The sequence below is a fragment of the Durio zibethinus genome, chromosome 1, assembly GCF_047325235.1.
Source record: "Durio zibethinus cultivar Kanyao isolate XHJ-2024 chromosome 1, ASM4732523v1, whole genome shotgun sequence".
NCBI classification, from domain to species: Eukaryota; Viridiplantae; Streptophyta; class Magnoliopsida; order Malvales; family Malvaceae; genus Durio; species Durio zibethinus.
In genome coordinates this window covers 27,629,646-27,647,235 of record NC_143162.1, presented here as the reverse complement: position 1 = coordinate 27,647,235, position 17,590 = coordinate 27,629,646, and the positions used below count along the sequence as shown (strand labels likewise).

Below are 17,590 nucleotides of genomic sequence, written 5' to 3'. Positions count from 1 at the left end.
GACTCTATTTGTTTTTCATGGTTTTTAAATTTTTACATCTAGCGATCAAGTTTTCGATCCGATATGTTATGACATACATATTATTCATGATGATATGTTACTTGTATCTTCAGTTGTAACTTTTTTTCCAAGTCTTGGTTAAATCTATGATGAAACTTCCAAAAAACATATATGAAACAACTTTAAAGTGTGCTACAAATGCTATTTTTCTTAAAGTTTATTTCATTTTTACCAATTACTGTATGCTAAAGGTATTTTATTGAATAGCCTTCTAAATACAATGAAACCTATATTTCATTTATTTTATATTAGAAAATCCAACTCATTAAAATCTCTTTGATGAAATATGGAAATATCTAAACTTTAGCAAAGTTTTCTTATAATAAAATAATACCAAAAAGAAATGCCTTTTATTTTAAACAAATGGAGGGATGAAGAAAAGTATTTGTTCATATCTTGAACTTACTGAATTTGTTACAAATGAACACACATAATCTCTATTATAGAGATCAAATCTTAAAGTTATGATTATTTAATTAGGTTATTTCATTTAAAGATCACTGCCTTTAATCAGAAAAATATCTTTCTAAATCATTAAAGTTATATTAGTTCATTTGAATGATCATTTTTTTTCATTCCAAAAGGAATTATTTTTCATGTTTCAAAAAATTATTGTAGACACCCAATTTGGTCCAGGCCCAGATCAATTGGGCTTGGTCTAAATGGGTAGGTTCAATTTTATCTTTGTCATTTTTATTTTTATTTTTATTTTTATTTTATTTTATATTTTATGTATATCCTATGTATTTTATTATTTATGTATTATTAGTAATATATATTTTTATTATTTTTTATCTTTTATTTTATTTATTTTTGTATTTTTATTTATCTAATTATATATCTGATATTATTTTTTTTTATTATTTATCCTATAATAATTTTTTATTTATCTTTTCTAATTATCTAGTTTTTTTTATTTTGATTTTTGGAGGGCTGAGATTGAAGTTGAAGAATCCCACTGGGAATGAGAATTCAATCAGAAGAGTCCAGTTGGATTCAAAGATTGAATTCCCATCCAAGGAGGAATTGGGCCTGATCAATCCCTATAAAAGGGACCCTTTGGAACAGATGAAGAACACACAAAAAACAGTAAGCAAAGCTACTGATTTGAGAGAAAATGAGGCGTATAGGAAGCTAAGAAAAGTTTAGGAGTGTTCTGGGAGTGAGAAAAATTTTTTAGAAATTTTTGGCGAAATTTTTTCTGGAAATTTCTGGGAAATTTCCAGATTTCGACGAAAATTCCGGCGAAGTTTGAATTTTTCGGTGAAATTCCGGCCAACCTTGAAGTTTCCGGCGACCAACCCAGTTTCCGACGAAGAATCCCAGAAATCGGTGATCTTCCGGCCAATTTCCGGTGAAATTTCCAGATTCCGGTGACTTTTTCCAGAATCCGACGAAAATTCCATCGGTGTTCTTTAGTTTTTAGAGAGAAGGGAGAGGAAAAAGGAAGAAGAGAGAGAGAGAGAGAGGAGAAGGGTTCTGTCGAAAAACAAAAGGAAGTGCCTTTTATACCCTTTTAAAACGACGTCGTTTTGGCCTTAAATAACCCAGAGGATCCGCGCGTTTTGCCAAACCCGACCCGACCCGGACGTCGACCCGCTTTCTGACCCGCGCGTGCCAGCCCCCCTCCGAGCCGAGCCAAGCCGAGCCAAGCTACCAAGCTGCTCCCCCGAGCCGTTTCCCTACCTTGAACCGAGCGAAGCCGAGCCACGATCCGAGCCGCTCCAGGTTTTTTTTTTTTTTCTTTGTTTATTTGTTTATTTTATTTTTTATTTATTAGATTAGGTTTATGTAATATTCTTTTTATTTATTTTTATTTATTTTTTTTATTATTCTATTTTCTTTAAATAAAAATAAAAAAATTCCAAAAAATATATATTTTTAGGGAAAAGTTGAAAGTATCAATTTTCCTTAGAAATAAATTTCCAAAAAATATTTTTGGGGAAAAGTTGAAAGTATCAATTTTCCTCAGAAATAAATTTCAAAAAAATATATTTTTAGGGAAAAGTTGAAATTATCAATTTTCCTTAAGAATAAATTTCCAAAAATATTTTTAGGGAAAAGTTGAAAGTATCAATTTTTCTTAAAAGAAAAATAAATTTCCAAAAAAAATATTTTTGGGGAAAAGTTGAAAGTATCAATTTTCCTCATAAATAAATTTCAAAAAAAATATTTTTAGGGAAAAGTTGAAAGTATCAATTTTCCTTAAGATCAAAGTTTCAAAAAAAAATATTTTTGGAGAAAAATTGAAAGTATCAATTTTCCTCATAAATAAATTTCAAAAAAATATATTTTTAGGGAAAAGTTGAAAGTATCAATTTTCCTTAAGAATAAATTTCCAAAAAAAATATTTTTGAGGAAAAGTTGAAAGTATCAATTTTCCTTAGAAATAAATTTTCAAAAAATATTTTTGGGGAAAAGTTGAAAGTATCAATTTTCCCCACACAAGAACAATCATTCTCTCCTTCCTTTCTATTTTGATTTTGATTTTGATTTTGTTCTTTAACTAATCCGACGACGGAGCCTCTGCAAGTGAAACAGTAATTTTTCTTGCATACTCTTAAAGTGAGGGAATTTTCTCAATTTTTTGCTAAAAGTATTAGAGTCAATTGAGAATAATTTTCAATAATTAATTACTTGGTAAAATTTTAAGGCTTTTGGATAACACAAATTCAAGCTGGTACCATCTTTTGATGGGCGTTGTGAGGGTGCTATAACCTTCCTCACACGTAACCGAACTCCCGAACTCTGTTCTGGTTTGTAGACCTGAACCTATTCTTCTAGGGACCTTTAAACTTAGGTGTTCCCTAAAAGGACAGATTCCATAGGTGGCCAATCGCACCTAGATAAAAAAGATCGGTGGCGACTCCCTAAAGTCAATGTCTAGCGATAGATCCCCGGATCTAGACTTTATGACAATTATAATTTTTCAACTATAACAATCAACTGTTCCTAAAAGGCAATCGATTGCCTCTTTGTAATTTACATTTCTAGAATACTCTATGAAGCAAAAGAGTAGACTACTGCCTTAGGGTAGTTCGTTTCTCTTAATTCCATAATACTCAAAACTTAAAGCAATCATTAGAGTAATCGATTTCAACCATAGCAATTGATTCTCTAGATTAAGTAGTTAACTGCTCCTTTGATAAGTTTTGTACTAAGACTTTGGTAAAATTTTGGGATTTATAGTAGTTGACTCCTTTATCATAAGTAACCGACTTCTCCTTAGGCAAGAACATGGCAGTCGATTGCTCTTACTTATGAAATCAATTAGTCTTATGGTAAGCCTTCTCACATTGATTTTTTAAGTCTAGAATTAATCCAATTAAACATAAAACATTACCTTAAGCTATTAAATAGCTTAAATTAACATGATTTCTCTTTTGATTAAGTCTTTAACCATTCTATTTTCATATTTTGAAAATATTCCTAATATTCCCCCACATATTTTAAAGATAGGGTAAGTTTGGTATTTTTGAAAATCTTATATATAAATGAAGTTATCATACCATATGATTTCAAAATCTCCACTTTAGTGATAAAGTATTATTAAGTTAGTCAAATTGAATGATAGATCTTTGACCTTTGAATTAACTAATTTATGTGACTAATCATGCATTAAACCACATATAAGATTTTAATATCCCATCAAAGTGTCATTTAGCAATGCTTTGACACAATTTCAATGGACATGTGTCTTATATATTCATGAATTATTTCAGAGCCAAGCCCATTGCTTTGAGAAGCGACACCACTCTCACTCATATAGGTAGACTTCATTAAGAATGCAACTATATAAGCATTCAAACACTATATTAACATGTTATTAAACCATTAAGAGTTTAAACACATTATTCTTTTATAACATATGATTCAAATACTTATCTTACTTTGGGATGATATTATTTTAAGTACTTATAGCCATATCCAAATGATTACTTTGTGACTCATTACAACTCAAGATTTAACATGAAATTAAACATTGAATTGAGATTCCATCATGTGTGACTAAATTATTAAGCTTGTTATCCATCCTAAAAAAAGTTTCTACATCATTCCAATACAATTCATTTATCAAAAGATTTGATTCTTTGGTTTTGACAAAATATATGATACACCCCTTATCAATTTACACATAGATATATTTTTAACATGTTTAGAATTTTCAATTTCCTTGGCTTTAAGCCTTTGATAGTGTAGCTTAACTATCACTATCAACTTTGTAGTATATTGGCTTAGACCCTAAAGGAAATTTAGATTTACTTTATTCCTTACTAGCCATTTCTAATAATATAAATTCAACAAAATAGTATGTCTTTTTTATATTTTCTTGTTTCTTTAAATTCCAAGAAACATTACCTTCGCCATTCATGCATATCAATCCATTTTTGGATTATTATAATGTCATGTTGGTAATGAATCTTGCATTGGCTTGTCCTTTTATTATTGAAGGACTTCAATATATAATGTTATATTACATTGCTTTAAAACCTTTCAATACAAACCTTATTTGTTTATTTATCTATTATCCTTTTGCTAATCAAAAAAGTAAATTCTCACCTAGTGTATGTTTTTAACCATACATCAATCATTTACTTTTGTATATTGTGCAATTATCTTTTCTTTGCTATTGTTATACCAATTACACAATAATAAATTCCTTTAGAATACTCTTTTCTTGAGACAATTTACATGTTTATTTATATAAGTGTAACATGACACTTTATATAACTTTTTATTCCCAAATCATATGTACAACGCTTTTCATTTCATAGACAACCTTTTGGTATTTAATAAGTTCTCGGTCAATACCAAAATTATCATGTCATCATCATTTTTTCAAATGATGACATTTTATTTAACTTACTACTAATACATTTAAACATATCATATTTTATATGTTATCATAAACCAAAATTTATCTCTTCCAAATGATACTATCATTTGTTGAAAGTTTAAGTTCAATTAAGAACTTAACTAATTTACATATTCTTAAAATCCATAACCTTTAAGGTTATTCCATATATATACACCTTTTAACTTAATTCACCATATTAGATACATATGAATTTCACATTCTTTCATGAATTATCATGAATGCAATAAACTTTCCTTTGTAGCCACTATATTATGATGTATATAATTATTCCATACTATGTAAATTATCAACATATTTTGGCTAAATTCTTTGTTTATAATTTTATCAATTCTATGAAATTTCATTTGTAACCTTTATTTGTTTGCAACAAAGAGATTAAGCCTACTAATATGGAAATGTTATTATCCATGATAGTAAAATAATCATTCATAACTTATTTAAAAAAAGCTATTTATAAAGACTTTATTTGTCTTAATAAAACTTTAAATTAAATTTCATAATTAACATTATTGTATAAGTTTATATACAAATTCTCTTGTTTTTCTAAAAAAAATTTTTATGAAATCTAAGTTTTATGATTTTTTATTGTTTAAATAAGAAACTTGAATCACATAATCATTTTTCTAAATCTTTACAAGGTCTGTATATTCTTCTATTTGAATATAGTGTTCCAGTACTTGATGGAGCCACCCTTTATCTCCATATGTTCGTCATTTTCTACTCCCCAATGAAAGTCTAAAGATCTCCACACCTCCTGAGCCCAATGGCATTCTTTAACGGCATGATACACTGTTTCGTTGTTATCTCCACATCAATGGCACACTGTGTTAACATGGGATTTTCCTCCTAAACAGGTTGGTCGTTACAGGAATAATTTCATGGCACACACACCACATGAAAATTCTGATCTTAGGTGGTACCTAAATTGACCATATGCTTTTCCAAACATCTCGAGTGTTCCTCGATGTCTGGTTGATTACTTCGTCTGTAGCGTTCACATGAGACAAAAAAAATTATTTAATGATTACATCATGATTACTTGACTACATCAAGACAAAACCTTTTATATCCAACTGCAAGGGTTTTGCACCTAAAATTAAGACCAACATTTTATTATATTATTCTAATAATTTCTAAACTTGGAGTTTGATGGCGCACTTTTATTAGGATCACAAAGTCAAATATAACTCTTTAATTACTGAATTAATGTTTTCATAATTATCTCTTTATTATTTTATTGCAAAAGATTGATGGGAGTAGTTAAATAATAGCACGTTAAGTAAGAAAAAAAACCATCCTTTCAAAGATCAAGTCGCCATTATTATATTAGCTAGTATTTGAAAACTTTAACCGTGAAAGCAGAAAAGTTAGATCTTGATTGGCAAGACATAATCTGGCTGTAATATATAATATTAATATATTTTTTGCGGTTTGAGTACATTATTATCAACCTAAAACACCCAAAAGATTGAATTAATTTATAAGATGAAGAAAATCACAAGAACATATGGTGAATTTGTGAGTGTGAGCTAGACTTGTTCAATCTCCAATTATAATTCATTTTAATTTGATTTCATTTAATGATTATGATTTGTTGAAGAAACCAGGCGTCCAATATCAAAGAACCTTACCTTCATTTTTACTTTGAAATAATTAAATATATACTATATATATATATTAAAGTTTAATTTTTGCTTCAATCACTAAGTTGAATTATTTCTATAAAGAAGAGGTATTCACTTACATAATATAAAATTAAAAAGTTTTACATTTTTTTTAATAATTAATTTTAATATATTCAAATAATGAGAAAGATAAGTAAAAAAAATAAAAAAATGATTTAATCTATTTTTTGGATATATTAAAATTAATTATTAAAAAATATATAAATTTTCTAATTTTATATCATGTAAATTAATTCTTCCTCAAATTTTTAGATATATATATATATATAATTTGGTCTGTAGGATCATGCCTGCATGACACCTGTTAAAGAAGGGACATAAAAGAGATTTTTTTAATTTGTTGGGGTTATTTGATTGGCAAAGATGGGAAGAAAAGTTTAGAAACACGTGGGGTAAGGTTGAGAAAAATTTGCATGTAAAGAAAGAGATAGGAAAGATGGAGAGAGCTGGTGTCCTACTTATTCTCATTTTTATCTTTCTATTGAGATTTTCCTTTTTGTTTTTCTACCTTTTAGTTTATAGACTTTTCTTTTTCTATTTTGATATTTCGTTTATTATCTGAAAATTTTTGTTTACTAATGTAAAATTTCGATGAATTCAAATTTTTATAATTTTTTTTTTTTTGTGATTTTTTACAGGTTCTAAATTGGAGTTGAGATACACAACTTTAGGTATGTTTTATATTATGCCTTTATGATTGATATTTTTTCCTTATCTACATGCAAGTTGTTCATTAATTCTTTTTAATTTTCTTTTGTTGCAAAAAAAGGACAATAAATAAACAATAAAAAAAAAGAAAAGCACATAAAAAATGAGAGAGAGGGAGTGAGGTTTGAATTAGAGAAAAAAAAGCCACGGAGGTTGAAAAATGGAGAGGGAGGAGGGTTGGGCTGCGAGATGATGGAAAAGTAGAGGTTAAGGAAGGCTGAACTTAACAACGAGAAGGGAAGAGGAAAGGGGAAAACGAGATGGAGCGAGAAGAAAGACAGAAAAAGAGCAAGAGAGGGGAAGGGAAACCTTATCTGGCCTTCACACCATAACTTTAATAAGGATTTAAGAGGTATGTTTTGTTAATTTTCTAATTTTTGTTTACAAAAGCAAGAATTGAAACAAAAAAAGGCATTTTTATTGAGTTTAGTTTTTGTTTTTAGGTGTGAACATAGTGAAGTTTTTGAGTAAATTTGAAAGGTAACTTCAAAAGCTTAGTACTTTAAAATCAAACAAAAAAAAAAAAAAAAGAGTTTAGTTTTTGTTTTTTAGGTGTAAACATAGTGAAATCTTCAAGTGAATATGAAAGGTAACTTTGAAAGCTTAGTCCCATGGATGGGCATATATAATTGGCAAAGGTTTTAGCTAATAATTGACACCGGTGGTGATCCCTTCATTTTTAAAAATAATTATTCCTTCAATTTTTCTAACTATTGTGAAAATTTTTAAGTGATGAGGAGACACACAATAGAATGCAAGTTTTTTCAAATACTTTTCTAGTATCAATGATATACAGCTTGCATTTGATGTTTGTTTAATTTGTTCTTTTATCATTGGCTACAATATTAGTGTTTGTCATGCCCACTTTGTAGACTTATGACAAAAGCTTGGTCATCAATTATTTTACTTATCCATTCTCTTATTTTTATTTTTTTACCTTTAAAACTTTATCTAATAGTTTGTAGTAAGAATTTTCAAAATATGTTGAAAAAAAATTACCTTGACTAATTTAGAAAGGAATATGAGTTGCTAGAGTTTCAAAAAGCCAAAATATTTGAATAGAAAAAGAATTTAGAGATTGGTGTTAGTATAAAACCACTCCCTAATTGAAGGAAGTGGGACTTCGGCCTATTGCATTGGATCTCAGGTGGTATATTATTAATCTAATAGATATAAATGCTGTCACCACATTGAGAGAATATTCAAAACCATCAATTTATTATCTAAATATTATTTAATATATATTGATTTTAATATATTTAGCCATAGTTTAATGGTATAACTTTTTTAAAGGATTTAATTTATGCTTGAAAGAAAAAAAAAAAAAAAAAGGATCACATAGTTTCTTCCTTATGTTTGATTGTCAAAGTGAAGAGTTTGGAACATTACCCTATTTTTATGAATTTTAATTTGTTGCTGAACTTGCAGGTATTAACAAAACATTACCCATATTAATTGCTACTATGAATGATTTCCAGAATCCATAAGTACAAGTTAGTGGATATGTAATTTTGCTATCATGATTTTAAATTATACTTTTGATTGTTGCTAGAGATTTGTTTCACTATTATTTTCACATGGTATTAACTCAGTACTTATGTGATCTTTAAGTAAAAAAAGTAAGGTACGTTTGATATCATGCTTGAGTTTTATTAATCTGAAAAAGCTTTATCATATTTTAATTTATTTTGATTTATGAATTAAATCCAAGTTAGTTAGTTTGGTGGGTCACAACAAAGGAGGTGCATGTCTTGCTTATGCATTAGAGGATTTCTTAGAAAAGATCTCCAAAGCATTTTTCCTTTATGCTACAATGGTGTCTAATGGTTAGAAACATTTTCATGTGTTTGCTGAAAATATATAGAAAATGATATTCTTTTGCTGAGTAGCCAATCAGCAGCACTGGAAGAAGAAGAGATGAAAGATCAAGATGGAGCCAAAAGCAATATTGCACTGAAATGTGCTTCAAAACTACAACGGTTTTCTAACAGGACTTTGGCAAAAGGATTGATTTAGGGTATGCATTTTTATGACGTATGAAATTATAGTAGTGTGAGCCATGTTCTTTAAATGGTATGTTATTTATTTGTCTTTATAAAATATTTGGTATAATATTATAAAATATTAGTACTCTTAAATCACTGTATTTAATATTATATGAAAAAATAAACTTTATAATACAAAATATTCAAAATAACATTGCAAAAAATATATATTTAATACTTATTAAATCAATAATTTATAAAACAGTTAAAGTTATTTTATAAAAAATTATAAAATATAAATCAAGTTTGATAAAGATAATTTCTAAAAAAATTATTAAATAAATGCATTATTTTTTTAGTTAATATAAACTAATAAAATAAAATCATTTTTGGAATAAGTGATTACAAATTTTTAAAAATTTTTAATGGCTAATTTCTTAGGATAATGTTAAATATATTTTTTGTGGGGATAAATTCATCAAAAAATAATATTAAAAATTATTTTTCCACGATGATAAAACTTTCTCATCTCTTAAATAAGAAATTAAATCACTTTCCAAGATAATGATATTATCACCCCCAATGATTTAAAATCAATGTCATATAAAATTTTTAAATTATTATCAAATACGGTAATGTAATTATTAAGTGTAAATTATCGTAGTTTTTAAATAGATTACAAACAAATGTATGCTGGGAATAAAGGAGGAAAAGACACATAAAACTAGAGTTAGAGAGCCATTTGCATGTAGACCTGTATTATAAAACCTTCTAAAACAGCCCTAAATTTTGTATGAACATGAAATTTAGTTCTATCAGTTCATAGCATTTATAATCATAGGAGTTAATATCCTACAAATTTAAATTTTAAAATTTAATACATGCAACTTCTGTGCGCTAAAAGAAAAAACCTTACAAATCCAACCCAAAACTTTGCCTTGTTAGGCAAATTTGCCCCATATCGTCCTTGCTAAGTAACATTCCTGGTAGCATTTTTCATAATACTGCTAGTTTCTCTCCGCTCTTTTCTTTCGCATCGAACTAATGAATTGATAAAATTATGCTTAACATTTTCACTGACACCATAACAGCTGTCCATCCGACATGGCCTTTCCTGGGATAATTGGGGTAGATGAAGTAAAAATGGTAATTAGTCTATCAGCAGTCTACTAATAACTCTCCCTCTTTCTATCTCTGAACTCTATTCTCTTATATGTAAGACCTCTTGCTTAATTGAATAAGTGGTAACTGCAAATGACAGATTAAACAAGAAGCACCACATGTTACCCTGCCTCAAGAGAATAATACAGCTAATGGCTTACATGAACTGGCATGTAATTAATCATGCAGATAACTATTCTGTGGGTCCATATATATCTTGTAAACATGAAGGTGGCAACAATTCTTCCAATCATAATTGATCAGTATGGTGAGATTGCTAAAGATTGCCCACTATCAATCCACATACGTTCTCGTTTATTGGGGGTGCTTTGGCTACAGCTCCATAAACTTCTGTCCGTAGCTCTCGAAAATATTCAGAGTCATCATTCACATTCTCTTGATTCTATTATAAGGGATGCTGAAAGTGTACACATGAATTTGAAGTGGCTTCGCCACTGGCTCGCTTTACTCAAGAATATTGCAGCTCTGCTTCAGCTTTACAAAAAATTAAAAGGGATTTGGCTGAGGTGAATCTATAACGGTAGATCTTAATACGAAAAGTGCTATCTTGAAGAATATAGAAAATGATATTCCATTGCTCAGTAGCCAATCAGCAGCATTAGAAGTAGAAGAGATGAAAGATCAAGACGGAACCAAAAGCAATATTGCACTGAAATGTGCTTCAAAACTACAACGGTTTTCTAATAGGACTTTGGCAAAAGGATTGATTTAGGTTATGCACTTTTATGACGTACGAAATTATAGTATTGGTATGTTATTTATTTGTCTTTACGTCCTTTCTTTCTCTTAAATTGATCTTAGAATAGTTAGTTTGTAATGCTTCAATAAGAATAGCACTGCAAGTCTAGAGCAAGCTGTAACGCTGATGAACACTCCATCTCCAAGTTTGCAGTGCTATAACCAGGGTGACCAATTTCATCAGCTATGATGACCCTGTATGCTGCTGAAACTCAATTTCAAGCATAAGATTCCAACAAGCTAACAGTCCTGCTCCAATCTGGATGAAATTTTGATTATTTCACAATACAGGACTTAAAAACTAGTCAAATAATAACTTAATGGCTGGAGGTTTTTCAGGAGCACATATAGGTCGAAAAAAATGAAGTGAAAGCAGTGACAGAAGACTCCAAAGGTAAGACAAGTAGATTGATGAAACAACTAACGAGTATTTTCATTCTGCTGCATGAGGTTGCAATAAGAACTCTTTTTAAGAGCTCATCCTGTGGAAGTGAGATGGTTGTGTTCTCTATTGATAATGAGCTCATGCATCTATGAAATAGAGTGGACCATTAAGGAAAATGAAACTCTGTAGTGGATAGCAAATGATAGAACGAAAGAATAGAGAAACTTCAGGAATTCTGAAAATATCTTTCTCTACAAGTGCATATACACTTTTTCTGGAAAGGTTTCAAGCTGAAAACAGTCAGCTAGATGGGTCTAATTTCTGGGGACTTGAAAGAGGAATAAGCAGAATTAGAAAAAAAAAGCTTTTAGAGGGTGTTTGGGATGGGATGATCCGTTTAAAAACTATGATGATATGTACTTACTAATTACATCACTTTATTTGCTAGTAATTTAGAATGATTTTAAATCACTAGAGTGATAAAATCATTGTCTTGAGAAGTCATCTGATTTTCAACTTAAAAGATGAAAAAGTTTTATCTTCATGAAAAGTAATTTTCAGTTTTATTTTTTAACTAATTTACCCTCACAAAAAATATAATTAATATTACCCAAAGAAATTAACCACTAAAAATTTAAAAAACCAGATTTTTTAATCATTTATTCTAAAAAAGTCTTACATTATAGATGTATATTGATTAAAAAATAATAAATTTATTTAATAACATTAAAATATTTTATAAATTGTTGATTTAATAAATATTAAATATTTTTTTTAATATTATTTTAGATATTTTGTACTATATGATTTTTTTTATATAATATTAATCAAAGTAATTTAAAATCATTAGTGATTTATAATATTGTATCAAACATATTAATTTAATGTCACTTGTGGTCAAATTACTTTAATGATCTTATTACAATGATAACTAGATGAGTGAGCTGATCTTAAAAATATACCAAATGCTACCTTAAGTATAGTTCCAGCCGGCAATGACACAATTCGATAGCTTCTTCTCTAGAAAAGAAAAACTAGAATCCACTCAATTCCATATGAAATACAAGTATACTATACCATTTTCCTGGGATGCCCCCCCTATATACTGGTAACATCTCAAACAAGCAAACCCTAACAACATCTTAGATTATAAAATCATCACAATATTACAAAACCTAAAACGGTGAAAATAGAAGAGAAAATGAAAAGTCTTAGTCAAAATATAAAGCTTCAGATATTTCTTATACAAGGCACAATTTATTTCTTGCATACACCTTCATGTAGTTTTCTGAGCTAGGCCTTGCTAAAATGGCTCCTGGGTGTCAACCATCCAGCATCATCACCTCCAGGACTGTTATCTCCACCGAAGTTCAAAGTATCTTCACAATCTGCAAAGAAATTAGACCTGAGCGTCACTGTTGGTCTCATTGATGGCAAAAGTGGAAGTGCTGCTTCACCTCTGAGAATCCTAGCAGCTTCCTTCACTGTTGGTCTCTTCTCATGGTTCGGGTGCACACAACAAAGTCCCACCATGAGCATCCTCTCCATCTCTAGAATATTGTACCTTCCGGACAGTCTAGAATCGGCAGCCTCAATTAGTTCTTTTTTAACCCATAGGTCCCAAACCCAGTCAACTAACACAGCTCCATTTTCATCCACAGGCCTCTTTCCTGTAGCAACCTCTAGTACAACCACGCCAAAGCCGTAAACGTCCGTTTTCACAGTTGGAACACCACAATAAACATACTCAGGTGCGAGATATCCTATCGTCCCAGCTGGTATTGTAGCTTCTCTTGAAGCGCAACTATGTTCATAGACTTCCGCTAAACCAAAATCCCCAAGCTTGGCATTGAATTCATCGTCAAGCATTATGTTGCAAGTTTTCACATCTCTATGGATTATTTGTCTTTCACATTCTTCATGTAGAAATGTAAGAGCAGAAGCAACCCCTAGAACTACCTTTAATCTTAAGCTCCAAGAGAGGAAAGTTGATGAATCTGAGTTTCTATGAAGGAGTCTGTCAAGGCTTCCATTGGGCAAGTACTCATAGACCAGGATCAACTCAGATCCCTCACAGCACCACCCTTGAAGCTGAACCAAGTTCCTGTGCTTTAAGCAACCCGCCATAGTGGCAAACTCTGTGGTAAAAGGATTATTAGTGAATGCTTTTCGGTTGGACTGATCAAACCGCTTCACTGCCACAGCTCCACCAGAAGGAACAGACCCTTTATAAACAACTGCTGAAGCACCTTCACCAACAATTCTGTTCCTATGAAACCCCATTGTAGCTGATTTTATCTCCGCAAGTGTCCATCTTGTTGGTACATTATTCATTGGAACTCTAGTTTTTTCTCTTTTGCTTCTTCTGTCAACACCCCTCTTCTTCCTCACCACAAAGAAATAAATGAATGAAATTGCTGTTACAAGGACAAGCGATAAAGTTAAGCATCCCAATACAACAGCCATGTTCCCAATCTTGTGACTTCTCCTATGAGGACCGTACACATGAGGTCTACTGTTAGATGGATCCTCTGGAGAGCACATGAAGCAATACCCTTCTTCAAATGCATCCATTGGATTCACAGAAGGCCGGTAAGTGTTGAATGTTTTGAACCGCCAATGTTCAACAATGTGCATTGCAGAACCTTGTCCGTTAGAAGCAGAGAAACCAACATGCATATATTCCTTGAATTGGTTGGAAAGGTCAATTTGGGAAACAAGAACAGGACTTGGAGGCTTAGTTGATGAATAACTAACCCATATCTGAATCAGCTTGGCTGAATCCCTATACTCAATCCAGGCTGTTATCTGTTTCCCACTTTTAAGATCAACCCCTTTTGACACAACATCAACTGAATCTAAAGAAACAACCGTGTTAACATCAACCCCAATGTGATTACCGTTGACGTCACGAACTGAAGGATTAAAGCTCGTATCAAACTCCACAGCAAAGTAAGAATCTTGAGAGTATAAGTCAAGCTGTGGAAGTCCCATGTGGCCATTGGAGAAGCTGAAAGAATCAGCATTGGAAGTGATCAAGAAAACGATGCCATCTCCAAAAGGACATACGGGGTTACGGATGATGGAAAAAGAGAAACGGCTAGAGAAAGATGCAGTGGCTTTGCTTTTGAGATCAAGAAAACGAATGGGGTAGACGTAGAGAGCTCTTCCAATGGCAGAAGGAGAAGAAGATGGCAGGCAGCTGGTTTCTTGAGTAAGACTAATGCCATTGTTTCTAAAGAAAGCGCTACCATAGAGGGTGATATTTTTTGGTTGCAAGACAAGAAGAGAAATTGAAGGAAATGTGAAGTTTGAGAGGAAAAAGAGATGGACCCAGAAGACAAATAGACAAGAAAGTTGCATTGTCTACGTTGTGGAAATGAAAGTTACTAGGAAAGAGATAGATAGTTCTTGAGAGAAACAGAGGTTTTACTGTGAAAATCTTGGAATAAAGTAGAAACAAAAAGACAATTTCTTGCTTGTTTGATCTGCCATCTCCAATGTTTTTGTTGATGAATCGTGTTTATCTAGAGCGTTAACCAATTAGAGTCCAGGATAGAGAGCCAAGAGTGAGGGAAAGAAGAGAGGCTTTGGGGGGCGATGAACCCGGATTGCCTCGAAACTTTGAGCTCTGCCTCCTCTTTCTGCCCACACTAAAGTTTCTTAGATTTTGCTTTTCTCTTTTCATTTGCCATCTTTTTTTTCCCTTCTGAGTGAATCTAATCTAAAAGATTTGTGAAGTTACAGAGATTATTTGTTGTTTTGGGGAGAAAAAAAAAGTAAACAAGAAAAAATGGAAAGTTTAATAAGAATAAAATAAATTGCATTTTCTCGTCCAAATACTTTTAAGACCATAAAAAAAACCTAAATAGAAAAACCAAAATGAAGTAAAATAACGACACAAATGTATTTCTTTCTTTTTCTTAAAGTTTTTAGGTACACATATAAAATTTTCATTAATAATCGATTGATGTTATATGTTATGCCAAAGCATAAAGAAAAAAAAAATCTTATGCTGTTAGTCCACATTCTACTTGAGACAAATGTCCTGTTTTCATTGCTACAATGTAGTGCAGTTTTGTGTCTCTCACCCAAGGCTGGGTTTCTAGCTCATCCAAACCAGAAGCAAACAGGCGAATAAAGGTCATTTCTTTGGTAGACTGTTACTTCCAGGTCCAATCAAATCTCTCTACAAACTTAAAATTTTGTGGTAATGGAACGGAAACTCTACCATCGTGACGGCGGCGAAGAAGGAAAATAAAATAAAATAAAATAGGCATGGCTAAACGACATCATAGGTATTGGTGTTCCTACCAATGAAACAACATCGTTTTGACCATCCATTCAATGAGTGGTTAAAAGAGAAGTGGTGACAGAAACGGCAAAAACACGCAAAGTTCTAGCAATGGAGGCGAGACTCTCTGCATCTTTGGGTCTCCCTTCTCCTGACCCAAATCACCATCTGCCAATAACCACCGACTTCCCTCACCTTTTCACCCATTTCACCCCTCTCATCTCCTCCACACAAAACACTCAAAAACCCCTCAAACCTTCCCAACATAACCTCTCCTTTGCCTCAACCTCCATTTCCGCAGATCCTAAATCAAATTGGCCGAAACCCAATTCCGTAGAACCCACCAAATTTCTCAAATTCCCCAAATGGCTAGAACCCACATCCAGAAACAGCCCCAAAGTGCATACCCTAATGAAAAACTTATCCGTTTTCGAAAGAGCTCTTATTGGTGCAGGTGGTGGTGGAATTGCTGGTGCATTTACTTACGTGTGCCTTCACCCACTGGATACCATCAAAACCAAAATGCAGACCAAGGGTGCCTCAGAGATATACGCCAACACTTTCGACGCAATAGTTAAAACATTCCAGACAAAAGGTATTCTAGGATTTTACAGTGGAGTTTCAGCTGTTATTGTAGGATCCACTGCTTCTTCAGCTGTTTATTTTGGTACATGTGAGTTTGGGAAGTCCATTTTGTCCAAATTGGAGTATCCAGCTTTGCTTATTCCTCCAACTGCTGGTGCAATGGGAAACATTATTTCATCAGCTATAATGGTACCTAGAGAATTGATTACTCAAAGAATGCAAGCTGGTGCGAAAGGAAGATCGTGGGAAGTCTTGTTGAAAATTTTAGAAAAAGATGGGATTTTGGGTCTTTATGCTGGTTACTCAGCTACGTTGTTGAGGAATTTGCCTGCTGGGGTGTTAAGTTATTCCTCTTTTGAGTACTTAAAAGCTGCGGTTTTGAGTAAGACACAGCAGACTTATTTGGAGCCAATTCAGAGTGTTTGTTGTGGTGCTTTGGCTGGTGCAATTTCAGCTTCTTTGACAACTCCACTTGATGTGGTGAAAACAAGGTTGATGACTCAGGTTCATGGGGATAAAGTTGCTGCTGCCATGTATAGTGGGGTTAATGCAACGGTGAAGCAGATTTTTAAGGAAGAAGGTTGGATTGGTTTGACTCGGGGAATGGGGCCTAGAGTTGTTCATAGTGCTTGTTTTTCTGCTTTGGGGTATTTTGCATTTGAGACTGCTAGGCTTACAATTTTGCATCAGTATTTGAAGCACAAAGAGAAGGAGCTGTCTGAAATTAATGTTGCATCGGCATGATTTATAGTTATTGGTGATAATGCTAATCATTTTCTCTATTTTGTTAAATTTGTTTCCATTGAGAGTAGTTCAAACAAACTGATTTTTGGCACTACTTTATCATATATTTGGTATACACAGGTTGTTTATTGATTAAATGTTCATTTTTTCCAACTAATAATATATTGCCAGCGTAAAATAAGTTTGATTAATGCACCAATGCATGAAGAACCTTCTTTTTTCAAATTACCTCAGATTAAATATGCTGAATATTACTTTCTGGTTCTAGTACTCAGTACTATCTCTACTACTCCATGCACATTTGGAGTCTTCACTTAAAGAATATGGACCATTTAAAGTAATAGT

At 31.7% G+C, this 17,590-nt stretch overlaps 2 protein-coding genes across 2 annotated transcripts; one reads left to right on the top strand and one right to left on the bottom strand.

Annotated features, from left to right (window-relative positions):
• Nucleotides 1-12,704: 12,704 nt before the first annotated feature.
• On the bottom strand, nucleotides 12,705-15,244 carry LOC149520508 (Concanavalin A-like lectin protein kinase family protein). Its single transcript, XM_089763266.1, has one exon. It carries the CDS (start codon nucleotides 14,983-14,985, stop codon nucleotides 12,916-12,918), a length of 2,070 nt encoding a protein of 689 aa, XP_089619392.1. The 5' UTR covers nucleotides 14,986-15,244; the 3' UTR covers nucleotides 12,705-12,915.
• Nucleotides 15,245-15,924: 680 nt separating this feature from the next.
• Nucleotides 15,925-17,382, top strand: MFL1 (Mitochondrial substrate carrier family protein). The gene has a single exon (XM_022912276.2). It carries the CDS (start codon nucleotides 16,028-16,030, stop codon nucleotides 17,243-17,245), a length of 1,218 nt encoding a protein of 405 aa, XP_022768011.2. The 5' UTR covers nucleotides 15,925-16,027; the 3' UTR covers nucleotides 17,246-17,382.
• The last annotated feature ends 208 nt before the right edge of the window (nucleotides 17,383-17,590 follow it).